Raw genomic sequence first — 17,384 nt, forward strand, 5'->3', positions numbered from 1 at the left:
TAGCATTTCAATGCTAAATGATCTTCCTGAGCAAGAGGGTGGAGTGGGAGAATTTTATAAAATTAAGTTAAAGAAAAAAATTCTAAATGTAAACGTTTGTTTTGCTATGTAGATTGAAAAATAAAGGCTACAAAATTTGAGCATTGAGCTATTTGAATCATGCAAGCTGGATATAAACCTAATTTCTGTAATATTTAGGTTTTTACAGTAGTTTCTTTGTATTTCTGAGAGAGGTCTGATTTTAGTAGTATTTTTCAACCCCAATTTTGCACAAATTAAAAAAACCAACCTCTTTAAATCTTTCATACTTGTTTTCTTCTTATCATTGAACTTTGGTAATAAACCCAATCCTAAACTAATTAATTTCTAAAACTGGCTACAGTTTTACTAAGGTGCATTATAAGCTTTTTTTAAAAATGAAAAAAAGAAAAAAAAAAAAAGAAGGCTTTTAATGCTGTGTTGTGGTTTAACCCCAGCCAGCAACTAAGCACCACACAGCCTCTCACTCACTCCCCCCTCACCCAATGGGATGGTGGAGAGAATCGGAAGGAAAAAGGTAAAACTTGTGGGTTGAGGTAAGAACAGTTTAATAGAACAGAAGGGAAGAAAGCGGTAATGGTGATAATAATAATAAAAGGATTGGAATATACAAAACAAGTGATGCACAATGCAATTGCTCACCACTCACCGACTGATGCCCAGTTAGTCCCCGAGCAGTGATCCCTCCCAGGCCAACTCCCCCCAGTTTATATACTGGGCATGACATCACATGGTATGGAATACCCCTTTGGCCAGTTTGAGTCAGGTGCCCTGGCTGTGTCCCCTCCCAACTCCTTGTGCCCCCCCAGCCTTCTTGCTGGCTGGGCGTGAGAAGCTGAAAAATCCTTGACTTAGTCTAAACACTACTTAGCAATGACTGAAAACATCGGTGTGTTATCAACATTATTCTCATCCTAAATCAAAAACATAACACTATACCAGCTACTAGCAAGAAAACGAACCCTATCCCAGCCAAAACCAGGACAAGCTGTAATATATAATTATTTTGCTCAAGGAAGCTCCCTTTCCAATTCAGTGTATTTGTACTTTCTACGGTTGTTTAGTAAGAAATACCACTCGTGTGTGTTACACCAGATCTCTGTAGATCAGTATCTTGTCTCAGATAGTAGCAGATGCTAAGGATAATGAAAAGAACAAAGCAGGGATTTGATCATGTTCCACCAGGTTCAAGCAGTTTGCAAGTTGTGGGACTCTGAACTAGAGATTGTATCTTTTTGCTCACTACCTTTAATGGAATAGTTTTCATTAGTTTTATCCAATTGTTTTCTGAACCCAGAAAAAGTGGGTAAAAACGAATGGCCTCTAGTACATCCAGTAGTAATAAGTTCCTTGATTCAAATTTGGTTTTTGGTGTGCTATCTGATGATTTTGTTCTTAAGCCCACTAGTTCTTTTGTTCGAGAATTAATGAGAAATTGTTCCCTGTTTTTCTTTTTTCAAGCTTTTTATGATTTTACAGACTTTTTAATAATATAAAACAGAGCTTTGTAAAATATTGTTTTAATATCCTTAACAGATTTTTCCAACCTGTTGTTCATCCTCTATTCCACTTTATATATATTATAATTTTGACTAGCTTGGGTCCTCACTCATGTGCTTAAAGAACTCCCTTGCTGACTTCCAGCCTTGTGAAAATTTTCCATATAATCCTACCTTTTGTTTTCAGTCTTATAAGTGTTTTTCTTTAATTCTGTCCTTTTATCCTGTGACATAATTTTTTCTAAGGTCCTTTCATATAAAACCAGAGTAAAACTCCAAAAATCAAGATACAGTTTTGTTAGTGAAAATCTAGTCTCCTTCAAAGAGCTCTCATATATTTGTGAAGTATAATTTTGGCTACAAAAGCCACATCAAGTTTTCCCTATTATAACTAATTTGATCTTGTGGCAGTTTTTTCCATTTTCTTTCATAATTGGGCCAGCTTGTGTTGGATGAACCTGAAGTTTAACTGGTGTGCAGTTTCTGCATTTGAGCCTGGATCCCTTTTCAGAGGGCTGTTTTAATCTGTCGGCTACGCCTACCACTAATAGTTCATTGGTTTTATGTTGAGCCATACTTACTTTATTTAAATGATCAATAAAAAAAACCTACACTGTGATTGTCTGGAACTCCCGTAACAACAATTCAGTTTGAAAAGCTACTCTGCTCCTCACCTGTAAAAGAGATTTGCCTGGGTAGGAACCTACCTGACTTCATCTGTAATAAACATTGATGCAAACAGTTAGTTTGGGGTTTTACTGTACCTTCTATTGTATCACGACCTTTCAGACCAGCAGGCTGGCTGGAAGTTTTTCTGTGACATATATGGTTCTTTGGCCAAACACTTAGTTCCTGTAACCTGACGTACCATATAGTGGGATAACTGAAGTCACACATCATTGTATTTCTGCCTTCATTGCTTTTCTAATTTCTTGTATATGTAACAGTTCTTAATATTTTACTTGGGTAGCCAGTAGCATGGCATAATTGTAGATGCAATAAAACACTCAGTTTTATTATATTAGGAAGCAATGACAATTAGGCATTTGCCATTCCTGTATGACTTTTCATCGCAATTTTGTGTTCATCTTCCCTCCAAGTTTCCCTTGTGGCCATTAACTTCTTGTCCATGTAGTTTGACGTTCTAGTTCATCCATCTTTCTTTTTTCTTTGCAGATTCCTAGTATTTATACAAAAAGCCCAAGAGTCAGGTCATAATCTGATTGAATATTTTAATGTTTTGTTTAAACGGAATTTCAGATGTTCAGTTTGTTCCTTGCTGCTTACTTTTTTTTTGTTAACTTTTCTTTCTCTGTGTGTCTTTTTTTTGTGTTGTGGGTTTGGTTTTTTTTTTTTGGTTTTTTTTTTTTTTTTTTTCATATCTCCCAATAAGTATTTTTTTTCTGTAGTGGAAAAGACTGCTAGACAGGTTTTTTTTGTTGACTCTGTATGTGGTAGACAGCTTTGCTGCAGCCTAGATCCCCATTGTCTTAATGGTTCATGTTACTCTTGGGCTCTTTCTTCTCCATTATTTAAAACAGAACATTGTCAGAGGTTTACTTAGTTTTGTTGAACAAAAAGTGACAGCAATGTTAGGGTTTTGTAATCTAAATCTGTAATCTGAAGTAAGTTGAATTGTAATTCAGGAATTTGATGAGAGATTCTTCTGTGTGAATGGAAACTAGAACTCAATAGCAGGAATCATAGGCACACATTGGTTTTGTGACTTCTTTACCAACTGTGAATGACTAACATCACCAGAATACAGTAGTGCTTTCTAATCTGGAAATCGAGTCAACTTTGTTTTGGCGTTGATCTAATTGTTTGCCAGGTAAAAAGGGTAACTTAGTCACACTTAGTACTACTTTTTTTTTTTGAATGTATTTTTCCATCACAGCTATAGAGAAGTCTTGATTTTATTCTTTGTTAAGGAAGCTATGCAAAATACATTGATTTCTTTCCCTTGTTTAGCTAGGAAGCAATATTGTGCTGGAAGGCCTTGGAATTTCAGGATTTACAGTGGGTTTTCAGCTGCAGTGGCATGTTTTCTGTCAGATATTTACATTATGCTTTTTGTGAGTTGTACAGTTGCACATATGGTTAATGAAATGAACTCTGTAGTTAACTGTTGTTATTTGTAGTACATTAAAAATTCTATTTGAGACCAAGGATTTTTTTCAAATGTTATTCAGTCTGAAAAGAGAACAGAGAAAGAGGGACCGTATGTGTATAGACCAGATTTCTGTACTTCTAGATTACTTTGAGGTGGTTGGTATTTTGGTTTAGAATATTGTCTCACTTACAAATTCTATTCATTTCCTACTTGTAATCCATTAATACTAATCAATATTGAGATAAAGGCTGAAAAAGAAGAATAAAGCTGCTGGAATTAAAAAGGAAATGAGTAGCTAAGTAAGGAGAGGCCAAATGCACAAGAGATCAAGATGAAACTTAATTCTCCAGTTTTATGAGCTGTGTACTTGAAACAACTTTATAGTCGCAAAGGTGAGATGATGAGGAGGACAGAGACATTAAGGGGACCAAACAAGATTCTGCATGAAAGTTTTAACAGCATATTGAGTTTTAGAAGTAGGAAAAAATTAAGATACCCTTCATTGAGATCCTTAATTCATTTGAAAAGCAGTCAAAATTATAAAGAAAAAGGCTGGTTATTTCAAATTTCTTCTGTTCAAATTAATTTAGAATCTTTATTTTTTTTTGAAATTGTTGGTAATGGTATTGATTTTTAGAGGTTTTATCACTTACCTTTCTGTTTTTGAAACTTTTCCAGGCCAGAAGCTCTTCAGCTGTCATGTATGCAGTAATTCTTTTTCTACAAAAGGGAGTCTAAAAGTCCACATGCGCCTGCATACAGGAGCAAAGCCCTTTAAATGTCCACACTGTGATTTACGGTTTCGTACGTCAGGGCGCAGAAAAACCCACATACAGTGTCATTATAAACCAGAGACAAAGAAAGTTAGGAAGCCTGTCGCCCGTACTTCAGCTGAGGGACTACAGCCAGTCAGTCTTCTTAATTCATCCTCAACAGACCCTAATGTTTTCATCATGAATAACTCCGTTTTGACGAGTCAGTTTGATCAAAATTTACTTCAGCAAGGACTTGTGGGCCAGGCTATCCTGCCTGCTTCAGTGTCAGGTAAAAATGGATGACTTTTTGGTGGTGGTGTTGAGATCAAGTACTGAACTTTGCTTTCTATTAGAGTTCAGAAAATTATGCCAAACACTACTTCCAAACAGGTAAGAGTTGTACTGAATTCATGATTCGTTGCACAGTGGTGACGTAAATAGAAATTTATTTATTTAAGAATGAAGGGGAAAATGAAGGGGAAACGAAGAGGTGCAGTTCACCTAAAAAGATCTCATTCAGTTCTGTTGTGGTGTTAAACTGCAGAAAGGAAGAAAATAGAGATAATGAGTAGCTGGACTAGTGTTCTTTTTCGTAATACTCTGTTGCCTTTTCTTAAAAAGGAGAGAAGCAAAACAGTTATTCTGTAAGCTTTCCATTCTATAAGATTTATTTTGTATTCAAGCATTCGATCATAGAGCAAAGAAAAGTTTGTCTACACCAGTTACTTACATGAATAACGAAGAGTGTGTTTTAAGTGCACATGCTCTGCTGTACATGTGTAGTTAGTAGTACAAACCACACGCCCCCAAAAAACCCAACGAAAACATTTTAGCAATAGAAAAAACTACTAGTGTAGGCATGTATGTTAAATAATTGTCTAGGGTATGAAGTCTTACCGATTGACAGTGACTACAACTGCATTAGCACATTAAATGTGCCACAGACCATTCTTTGACTCAGGCCAAGTGGCACAGAACATCCAACATACTTCATGTTGCAAGAAAATGACCTTTTGAGAATGATCCTTGCTAACTTCTGAATTGCTTTCAGGAATTGTTTGTGTAAGTACTAGCTGGCCTCAGGCAAAGTTGGGACAGGGATGGTTTTAAAAGCAGAATAGTGTTCAGGTGTCTGGAAATGTTCCATGGTATTGTCAAATTTACTACTTAAGTTGTGGGTCTTGGACTGTCTGTCACTTCTGAAAGTGAGACTCTGATTTCCTGTGCTTCTTTGGCACCTTTTTTCAGTACGTGTCTATGATTTTGAAGGTATGCCCACAAATTCACAGTAATGTATCAGTCTTACATTTAACTGTAGCCATTCCAGTTTATCCGATTTGACGTAAACTGTTGTCCAAAACCAGTAAATTGCTGGTTGTTCAGAAGATACTGGTAAATATTATTTGACAGGCACAGTTAATGATAAGTTTGTGATTAAAAACTGTCTGATATTTGCTTGGATTTTTGAGTGAACACAATAAGGAGGGGAGTCTTTGGCATGTTCAGATCTCCTAGAAAGAGGCAGGAACCTTCTTAAATCGAGATTAGTGATGTGGGTTTTGCCCAGAGCAGGTATTTCTTGGGGGGCATTGTAAAGCAGATTTATTATACTAAAGGATTTTGGAGAGGGAAGGATAGATAGATGTTTTTGAAGCATCAACCAAAGGAAACTGGTTGATCATACTAAAGGTGTTTGGAGAAGGTATGTCAAACACAAGGTGACTTTTTCCTTATATTCTCTCAAGACCTTTTGTAGAGGTAGTCTATTCAACTTTTGAAATTAGGAGCTTTCTAAGTTCTAAAGATTTTGGATTTCAAATGCTAACGTACCTTTATTTCCATCCACGTGAGTACGTAGGATGAACTTTGATACCTTCTTGAACAACATTTGTGCTGTGCAAAAATGTGGCAGTAGCTTTCATGTGTACGTTCAGTACGTATGTGTGAGTGCTGCTTGTATTTAGGCACAGCACACTCTCCAAGGAAATTGATACCAAATTTCTTCATATTCCCAAAGCTACTCTGGAGTGGTTCTTGTTTTGTAAGGTGCTAGCTGGTGCTAAAATAATAACAATCCTTGAATTACATAGAATTTATGAAGCTTTAAAATAGGCAATAATGTACTTCAAGTTATTTTTCTTGGCATAAATAAATGTGTGTGTGTGTGTAGCTTTTGTATTGATTTAATTTATAAAAATAAACAAGCTGAAAGAGGCAGTCAGTAATGATAAAGAAAAACATTATAATATAACTGTTTTCTTTGGTAGCTGGAGGTGACTTAACTGTGTCCTTGACAGATGGTAGCTTGGCCACTCTTGAAGGAATACAGTTACAACTTGCTGCTAATCTGGTTGGACAAAATGTTCAAATTTCTGGAATAGATGCCACCAGTATTAACAACATAACATTACAGGTAGGTTGCTCACAGTTTCTTGCTTTTAATTTTGTAGAGTCACTTTGAAGGCTGAAGGAAGTTTAAGAAGCATACATAATTCTGGAAGAGTTCCCATTGAGTGAGGCATGTGGCAATACCATGCTATATCAGTTGTACCACGTTAGAAGACTTAAAGAATAGTTGGACAGCGGGGGTTTTTTCTGGTTTAGTTTCTTTCTTTTTCAGTTTTTCAGGTTTTTCTGCCTGCTAGGATTTTGGCACATTGCTCTAAAATCTGTATTTTTTTCTTTTAATTGCATTTTGTCTTTTTACTTCAAAAGCATTTTAGGCTCCCCAGCTGACCCCGCAAAAGAACCCCCCACCCCAGAAACAGACCAACCCAAATTATTGCACAGAATGTTCTTTTCCTTACCATAAGACACCTGTGTTATTTGGCAAGCTTTTAATATTTGGATTCACAATTTAAATTCTCATTGAGCTTGTAAAATGAACAACAGAAAAAGGTGAGATTATTATATTTAAAATTTTTTATTTGAAATTATGTGGAAGAATGAATTTCATGAACTTGGTTGTGTTTGATCAGTTTCACAGAAACATTGAGGTTGGAGGAGACCTCTGGAGGTCACCAGGTCCAACCCCAAGGTCAGGGAAGGGACATCTTCAGAGTTGCATCGGGTTTCTCAGTCTCTCTACTCAAGAAGTTGTTAGCGTAAAATGAAGAAAACTATATTTTAGTTTTGTTTTCCCCAATCCCCAAACATCCCTAAAGAGTAAAATGTCTGACTGTTGAGAACAGCTGTTTGACTGTGAACTGGGACCTTACTGAGCCCTAGGAGCTGAAAAAAATAGATAATTTCTGATATCAGTCTTCCCTCTGCTTCATGCCTTTTCACTTTCAAAGACCTGAAGACAGTGATAAGCATTACATGTGGCAATAAGACAGTACAGAATGCCAGCAGTGCGGGTACCTGGTGCCCAGCATACTCATATGTAACTGTGATCACGATTTCCCAAACATTTTGGTGAGAGAAGGGAGGGAAGAATCTACAGGTGAAGCTGAATAGGCTGTTTACGTAGTGACTTTGGAGACTAGCTATATACAGACACTTTAAAAAATAAATTTTAAGTTTAAAATGGTTAATTATAAAGTTTAAATATTACATATACTCTATACACAATGAATATAAATTCTGGATTTATGTTAAGAATATTCACTTAACCCGTAATTTTTAACTTCAGATTGATCAGATTGAAAACTTCCTTTTCAGATTGATCCAAGTATTCTACAGCAGACATTACAGCAGAGTAATTTACTTGCTCAGCAGCTAACTGGAGATCCCAGTATGGCTCCACAGAATCCCTCCCTCCAGGCAACAGAAAATGCAGTGCCAGCTAATGTGGTTATTCAGCCTATATCAGGCCTCTCTTTGCAGCCCACAGTAACATCATCTGCTAACATGACAATAGGATCCCTATCTGAGCAAGAGTCTGTGCTGACGACCAGTGCCAGTGGTAAGCAGTGTCAATAGTTTTATTGTGCTTTGAATTTCTTAGTTTTACTTATGGTATTACCCACAGTGAGAAAATCCTGCCGCCCTCCCCCTGCCAAATACTTCATTTAATAAAATAAGCATACAGTTCTTGTATGAGCATCTTCAGCAAATTTCACAACTTTGTGTTACTATTTTTGAATATTATTTTTTCAGAAGGTGGACTATATAATGAAAATACTGAACGACATTCATAGTCTTTAGAAAAATACAAAGTCTTTGTTCTGAACATCTTAACCCGCAGAGGAATAAACTGGATATGAAAACAATTTATTCTTTAGAGTACAAGTTCTAGCATCTTACCTTGGCTACGTCTTTTTTAGTAGCTCAGAAAATAATGTATTAATTGCTTTAAAAAGTTGTGTCTATTATAAAGAAAGGATCTTCATGGAATTTTTTTGTTCTACCCTCTTATATTTAGGTGCACAGGACATCTCTCAAGTCATGACTTCACAGGGTATGGTATCATCTTCAAATGGACAACATGAGATAATGTTGACCATAAATAATTCCAGTTTGAGTCAAGTTCTAGCTCATGCTTCAGGTTCTACTACTACAAGCTCATCAGGAAGTCCTCAAGAAATAACTCTTACAATATCTGGTTGGTATTTTTAATGATCTTTAATGGTACCAGATCTTCATTTTGTAAGGTAGCTATACAGTAGCATTTGAGGATATTTTCACAGTCCACAGCTTTGCTGTGGTATATTTTTTACATTCATCAGCTTTAAAAGATATTCCCCAAATCTGCTTTTGAAAACCAGATACATTTGCTTTGAGGATGTACGTTAGATTGGTTCCTGATTTTATTCATAGCCTTGAGTCAACAGATGTTTATCTTGGTGGCAAAGCCTATATAACCAGTTCTTATTTCCTTGCTGTGCCTCACTTGGGGTAGTGCAACTCCTGGGTAGTACTGGGATGGGAACCAGCAGGGCAGGCTTTGGGGATGAGTTTATTTAATCTAGTTTTCTTTCAATGCCTGTGGAACCATGCTCTAATAAATGTTATGATCATTCTTTGAGGTGTACTATTCAGTCTTTATAATACGTAGTTTAATACTTCAGGTCTCTCTGAATAAATTCAGACTGACTTTCTTACTGCCTCCAAGAGACTGATCCTATATATACTATAGATATCTATTTCCCCCAAAGACAATTTGTATTTTGTGTCATGACATTTCTTTAACAGATCTAGTATAATATTTAGCGCTTTTCTCTTTCTTTTCCTTTCTTTTTTCTTTTTTATTGCTTTCTTTTCCTATTTTCTCTTTTCTCTCTTTCCATTTTCTGTAACTTGTTTAGTGGTTTTAAGTGTCATGACAATAATGTCTGTGTTAAGGTGCCAGGGTCCCCCACCTGTTTTTCTGCTTGTTAACGGATGTTCATTCATCCAAGAAAAATAGAATATAGGTGTCCAACAACTGATAGAATCTGCTTTCAGTTTCTATATGTTCTATGCTTGTTGACCATTCCACAAAATTAACACCATGTGAAGTTGCATTTTTACAAAAGCATACATATTCAATGCAATTCATTATCCATATTGTAGATCGAAAAAAATCCCATTTTAACCATTAGCCTTTAGTTTGCTTGATTTTTGTAGTTTGATGAAGTTGGTGCCTTGAATCTAGATAAGTAAGATCAGTATTTGCCTAAATATTAATAATCTCAGCTATTTCTCTACATGTTAGTATCTAGATACACATTATCACATCTCTATTAAAAACTTGTCGAACCTCTGCATAAAAATCTGCATGTTTAGAAATTAATTTTGTATTTTGGTTGTCTTTTATTATTTTATGATTACTTGTTTATAGTTCTAAGTACTGTAGCACAATAACATTGAGACATTTCCAGTTATAATAGGACTAATTTCTATTCAGGCCAAGATCTTATTCAGCATAATTCTGGAAGCAGTGATCTGAATAGTGGTTTAAGGCTGACAGCGCCAACCATCAGCAGTCAGACTACAGGTGCTACATTAACTATAAGCAACGACCAGCTTCTTTCTCAAGGCACTTCGCTAAATGCTCCAGGTATGCATACAGTGATTTTTCTAATTAAAAATAATAATATTTTGTTAAAAAATAAATATTAGACCAGGTAACTAAATGTGAAGTGGTATAATCTTGCATGTTACGATTTAGGAACTACACGGCTTTGAGTGTTTTCTCACTAGCTTTAAATTGTTACGCCAATTTAAGTGAAGTTTATTCCACATACTAAGAAGAAAATAAAAACAATAAGACATAGCTAAAAATAACACTTTGAGGCAGTTACAAGAATATTGAAGAACTATTTCTATAAATTGGAGGATGAAGAAATTTGATACATTTGCTGCAGACAGATGACAAAATATACTTTATATCAAATTTGCTCTAGTATTCAAATTTTGAGATTTTAAATGTGTATGAATTTCTACCTGTATCTGTTTATATATACAAACACATGTGCGTGTATGTAGTTGTTCATACTTTCAACCAGTGCAGCAGGTTGCATTGGTTGCACTGATTGATTGCAGCAGGTTGCACTAATACAGACTTATGACTGATATGTAAATAATTTTCTTCACTCTTATGCATGCCTAAATTTTCTCTATCTTCCTTTTCCTTCATCCATCTCCTTTCATAGCTTCCTTTAGTGCTCGTATACATCTATAAAGCAAATCTGCTTTAATGTCATACTGGGGGAAGACTACCCCACAGTATCCTGTAAGATTTGAAGGTTAAGGTGTGCTCTTGTGTAATGAATTAGTAAATGAAATAGTAAAAGCAGACAATTGTACTGTACCTTCTGTAGCATCTTCTCAGGTATTTGAGGCTTATCATAAACTGAAAGCCATGAGGCCTCTAGTGTTGTATTGGAGAATGTATAATAAACTATCATGCAGCTGTTACAATCAAACTGTTATGAAATACCTATTAATAATAAACTGGCCTTTTTTGCTATTATGGATTTTCAAACATGTTGCAAGGATAGGATGTGAGTGTTGTGTTACGGAGTTACCGAATTTTGGTTTTACTGCTGTGAGTCGAAGTGTATTTCATTGAGAATTCTGAAAGTGGTCAGACTACAGAAGCGTGTAACGTGAAACTTCTTCAGGTGTCTTTTCGGCAATAAGTCATGTCCCACATGCCATGTTACAAAGTTATTTCGTTGCAGTATGATGTCCACTGAGCTACATTTAGATGTGGTTTTTCTAATTTTATCATTTGAGACTCTGACAATTTTTGACATGTGATTAATTGTTTAACTGATTTATTTGCTTCCAAAATAGAAAGGCCTAACAAATGAGAAATAGAAATAAAGTTAAATTAAGTTTGTGGCTAAGAGTTTATGTATGTAACAGATTTTTTTTTTTTTTTTTTTTTTTTACTATTTTGCATATATTCCAGAACTTAATACAACAGGTGGAACAAACCTTCCTCCAACAACACCCATATCTCAGTCTACAGTTTCTGCTCAGAATTTGGTAATGTCTTCATCAGGAGTTGGAGGAGATGGTAGTGTCACCTTGACTCTTGCTGACACTCAGGGAATGTTGTCAGGTGGTCTTGATGCAGTTACACTTAATATCACTTCACAGGTAAGAAATGCTTTTCTGAAATGACAAATAAACTAACATTACTGTCTTACAGGGCAGGAATTGGAGATTTTGCTTAGAAAATAATTTTGCTCTGAAAATACATAGTATTTGAAAAGTCAGTTAAATTTCAGCCACCAGTGTGTGCACACTGGCATCTAGAAGCATAAACTATTTAAACAGAAATACAGCTAAATTTTGCAGAGGTTTTGTTGCAATGAACATGTAGGTTCTACTGTTTCAAATGTTGTTTGAGATCAATTTTTAGTGATAAACTAAGCTGTGTACTTCATCATCACTATTCGGTAATACAGCTTAGTATTCCTAAACTTTTTATTGTTTAATATGGTAAATTTTTCTTTTCCTCCTTGTGAAAATGAGAGTTCAAGAGCAGTTGTGACAGTTCCTTTCACAGCAAATAACAGGACAGAATTTAAATTAAATTGACTGTCTTTAATACCAGGTAGTGTTACAAGAAATTTTATAAGAATAGTGTTTTATGGGCTATCATCTCCCCAGTAGCTTTAGCATTAGTTTTGTTTTTATCATAATTTAAGATTTTTGTGGTGTCATTAAGAGCCAAAGACATGTTTGGAAAATAGAATGTATAGAGTGGGGAGAAAAAAAACAATCCATACATAATATTAAAAGACTAGAAAGTGAAAATTTAGGGTCATTGTGTGGTTGGCATTTCAGTGTAGATTTTACATCTGAAAACTTGGGGTGTTTCTTCTACTTTCTTAGCTTACCTAGGTTTAGATTTATTTTTACTTACTTTTTGACCTGAACTAAAATGTGTAAATGTATATAAATGAAAGACTATTTGTCTAGCATATGGTGTGATTAAACCTGTTGAGGCAAAGCTTGTGAGGATGATCATATGCTTCCCTCTGCAGTTTTGCTCTGGGGAGGGGAAGAAAAGACCTTTAAATAGTTCTTATGACACATTTGTGATTTCTGGCGTCACAGAGCAGCAAAGCAACATGTGGTTTCATTTCAGACTTTGTAATAATTTAAGCGATTACATTTGGCAGTATTGATGTTTATTAATAAAACACTATGCCTAATCAATGCAGGTATAAATAAAAACAAAACGGTGTTTGGGGCACTATGCAAATGTAGTCTGTGTTGCAGGAATCATGTTGAATAGGCAGGTATTACATAAAGGTGCTGCATTTCCTGCAAAGATTGAAGTCTTTAACAGTAGTGTAGAAATAGAAGTAGTAGTATGGTATTAGTAATGGTGTATCTTAAGTAGTAATTTTGTACCTTGATTTCATGTAGTTTGGAAGTAAGTTTAATTAAGGGATTTTAAAAAAGGAAAATACTGTGGGAAGACCATGCAGGAAAGCAGAATATAGGGGTTAAAGAAAGTATCAGCTGAAGAGACAAAGATAAGGGAAGGCTGAAATATTCAGCAATTGATGCGAGGCTGGGAAAAATTAATCAGAACTGAATCTCTACTCTTACAGACTTACAGCTGTTGTTGCCTGTAAATTGTTAGACTTAAAATGGAAGGAGAAAAGGAGAGAAAGCAGTATCATTTGTTCAGAGAGGATTCTGGAATGGTCGTTATCAAGAAAAAAAGTAGTCTTGAGGTGTAAATATAATTTACATGACTACAGTTAGCTGCTTAAATATAGTTATTCTACCTTTTTTTTTTTTCTCCCCTCTTCAACAGGGTCAGCAGTTCCCTGCTATACTCACAGATTCCAGTCTTGCTAGCCAAAGTGGGTCAGGCTCACAGCAAGTCATACTGGTGAGCCATACACCACATTCAGCATCTGCAAACTCTGATGAAATAACGTATCAGGTAGATACAATATATTTCTGTGTCTTTTCTGGGTAAAGAACATTATTTAATCAAAGTACTGGAATGGTTCCTCTATATTCTGAAGCAGGAAGACTGATGTCATTCCCAATTAAGAGTATAGGGAAGAGGTTCACTGTGACTTCCTAGTCACCCAGATTCTGTTTTTAAGTTTTGAGTTGAAAACACTTTTTCATATACAGAGAAGAAATGCAATTAATAATGTGTTTCTTTTTACAAATTACATAACCATGCTTTCAACACAGACTGCCCCAAAAATTTCCAGTAAGTTTGTAATTAGATAATAAAATAGACAAAGTTGAGAGCTGTGGAAAAAAAAAAGCACCTATTGCTACACATTTTCCATTCTCTTTTTGTAACCAAATTGCTTTAATAGTGGTGCAGCATAAAGTCTTTTCAACTTCTTATGTATTTGAATTTCAGTAGAAACTTTTACATATGTAATGTAGTATTAATATTAGAAAAAGTAGTTCAGACTTCTCTTGTTGAATGCAAAATGAATGTTTTCAACAAACCTGGTAATGTAAGCTCTAAAATAGGAAAAAATGGGAGAGGCAGATGGTGACCCACAACCAAGCAAAGAAGTAGTAGACTGGACTGGCAAGGAAAGGGCAAGAGGTGGGCAAGTTGTGGCTGATATAGGCATGAGAAACTTCAAAAATAATAAGGACTGAAGGGAGGGGGCCTGCCTCAAGTGTATGTGTATGAATAAAGGTGCTGAGACAACAACATAATAGAGGAAACTTCAACACTCTTCTTGGAAAAATTGTCACAACTGGCCGTCTCTCTGAAGTGCCTGTACACTGGTCCATGCAGCACGAGGAACAAACAGGAGGAATTGGAGGTCTGGATGCAGTTGCAGGGCTGCGATCTCATTGGAATCGGAGAGAGAAGGTGCTACAGCTCACACAACTGAAGCACTGCCATGGCTGGATTCAGGATCTTTAGGAAGAACAGACTGGCAAGACAGCAGTGGGAATGCATGGAGCTCTGCCTGGATGGTGAGCCAACTGAGACCTTATGGGTAAGGACTGGCAAGCAGACCAATGTGGATTGACACTGTCGTGAATACTAGCCATCTGCTACAGATTGCCTGATCAGGAAGAAATAGAAGATGAGGCTTTCATGTTGGTCTTGGACAACCTGCCCTAGCTGACCCTTCTTGAGTAGAGGACTTGGACTAGATGATCTCAGGAGGTCCTTTCCAACTTAAACAAATCTGTGATTTGCAGTCTATGGTCTACATGGGTTACTTCAACCTGCCTAAGATCTGCTGGAAGGGCAAAAAGCAGGGCACGAGGAATGTAGGAAATTTCTGCAGTGCGTTGATGATAACTTCCTGATACAGATGACTGAGAAGCCAGCAAGCAGAGGTGTTCTTCTGGGCCTGATAATTGCGAACAAGGAAAAACTGGTTGGGAACGTGAAGTTCAAGGATATACTTTATTGCAGTGACCACGAGATTGTGGAGATCAGGATCCTGAGGGAAGGAAGTAAGGCAAATAGCAGGATCACAACCCTGGGCACCAGGAGAGCAGACTTTGGGCTGTTGAGGAATCTGCTTGTGTGGTGGGATGACCCTGGCTGGATGCCAGTGCCCACCAAAGCGGCTCTATCACTCCCCCTCTCAGCTGGACAGGGGAGAGAAAATAAAACGAAAGGCTCCTGGGTCAAGATAAGGACAGGGAGAGATCATTCACCAATTACCATCATGGGGAAAACAGACTCGACTTGGGGGAAATTAATTTAATTTATTACCAATCAAATCAGAGTAGGATAATGAGAAATAAAAACTAAATCTTAAAACATCTTCCCCTCACCCCTCTCTTCTTCCCAGGCTTAACTTTATTCCTGATTGCTCAATCTCCTCCCTTCCCAGCAGTGCAGGGGGACAGGGAATGAGGGTTGCAGTCAATTTATCACACATTTCTACCGCTCTGTCCTCCTCAGGGGGAGGACTCCTCACGCTTCCCCTGCTCCAGCGTGGGCTCCCTCCCACGGGAGACAGTCCTCCACAAACTTCTCCAATGTGAGTCCTTCCCATGGGCTGCAGTTCTTCACGAACTGCTCCAGCATGGGTCCCTTCCACGGGCTGCAGTCCTTCAGGCACAGACTGCTCCAGCGTGGGTCCCCCGCGGGGTCACAAATCCTGCCAGCAAACCTGCTCCAGCATGGGCTCCTCTCTCCACGGGGCCTCAGGTCCTGCCAGGAGCCCGCTCCAGCACAGGCTTCCCAAGGGGTCATAGCCTCCTTCGGGCATCCCCCTGCTCCAGCATGGGGCCATCCATGGGCTGCAGGTGGATATCTGCTCCACCGTGGACCTCCCTGGGCTCCAGGAGGACAGCCTGCCTCACCATGGTCTTCCCCACAGGCTGCAGGGGAATCTCTGCTCCAGCGCCTGGAGCATCTCCTCCTCATCCTTCTTCACTGACCTGGGGGTCTGCAGGGTTGTTTCTCTCTCATACTCTCACTCTCTTTGGCTGCAGTTGCTGCTGCGCAGGTTTTTTTTCCCCCTTCTTAAATATGTTATCCCAGAGGTGCTACCACCATCATTGATGGGCTCGGCCTTGGCCAGCGGTGGGTCTGTCTTGGAGCTGGCTGGCATTGACTTTGTCAGACATAGGGGAGGCTTCTAGCAGCTTTGCACAGAAGCAACCTCTGTAGTTCCCCTGCTACCAAAACCTTGCCATGCAAACCCAATACAGCTTGGAATAATCATGTGGTAAGCAGACCTGGAGAGAAGGAGAACCAGGAGAGCTAGCTGATTTCAAATGTTGTCCTCCTCCAAGCTCAGGAATTGTCAGTCCCAATGTGTAGGAGGTCAAAGGCGAGAGGAGGCCAGCATGGAGGAACAAGGAGCTCCTGACGGAACTCAGGCATAAAAAAGAAGCATACATAAGTGGAAGCAGGATCAGGTCACCGTGAAGGAGTACAGAGACACCATTCAAGGAGACAGGGATGAGTTCGGGAAACACAAAGCCCACCTGGAGTTGAATCTGAAAGGGACATAAAATGTAACAAGATGGGCTTTTACAGGTATGTCAGCAGCAAAAGGAAGATGAGTTGGCCTGCTACTGATTGGGGCAGAAGACCTGGAGACAGGATTTGGAAAAGGCCGAGGTACTGAGTGCCTCTTTTTGCTTCATTTTTACTGGTAAGATTTGTCTTCAGCAATCCCAAATCACTAAGACCAGTGGTAAAAGGTGGAGCATTGAATATGTACCCTCAGTAGAGGATCATGCACAAATCAAATCCGTCGGTGATGGGATACACTCGTGAGTGCTAAGGGAACTGGCTGATGTTGTCATGAGATGAATGTCTATTATCTTTGAAAGGTCATGGCGATCCGGAGAGGTTCCTGATGACTGGGAGAAAGCAAAAGTTACTCCTACCTTCAAGAAGGGCAGGGTTGGAGAATCGGGAAAGTACAGGTCAGTCACCCTCACCTCAGTCCCTGGAAAGGCAATAAAGCAAATGTGTTTGGAAATGCTTTCCAGGATAGAGGGACAAGGTGGTGACTAGGAGTAGTCAGCAGAGATTTATGGAGGGGAAGACATGCTGAACTGACCTGAGAGCCTTCCACAATGAAGTGACTGGCTTGGTGGATGAGTGGAGCA

At 37.9% G+C, this 17,384-nt stretch overlaps 1 protein-coding gene across 5 annotated transcripts in view; it reads left to right on the forward strand.

Annotated features, from left to right (window-relative positions):
• Positions 1-17,384, forward strand: part of ZNF236 (zinc finger protein 236) — a 98,732-nt gene that overhangs the window by 63,573 nt on the left and 17,775 nt on the right. For all 5 annotated transcript variants that reach the window (XM_030011416.2, XM_030011414.2, XM_030011415.2 and 2 more), the window contains exons 23-29: positions 4,330-4,695; positions 6,674-6,819; positions 8,070-8,313; positions 8,773-8,952; positions 10,237-10,389; positions 11,749-11,939; positions 13,618-13,749. In XM_030011416.2, coding sequence (XP_029867276.1) covers positions 4,330-4,695; positions 6,674-6,819; positions 8,070-8,313; positions 8,773-8,952; positions 10,237-10,389; positions 11,749-11,939; positions 13,618-13,749 — 1,412 coding nt within the window. The remainder of the gene's footprint in view (positions 1-4,329; positions 4,696-6,673; positions 6,820-8,069; positions 8,314-8,772; positions 8,953-10,236; positions 10,390-11,748; positions 11,940-13,617; positions 13,750-17,384) is intronic.

This window comes from Aquila chrysaetos, chromosome 4 (genome assembly GCF_900496995.4).
Source record: "Aquila chrysaetos chrysaetos chromosome 4, bAquChr1.4, whole genome shotgun sequence".
In the NCBI taxonomy this organism is placed as follows: domain Eukaryota; kingdom Metazoa; phylum Chordata; class Aves; order Accipitriformes; family Accipitridae; genus Aquila; species Aquila chrysaetos.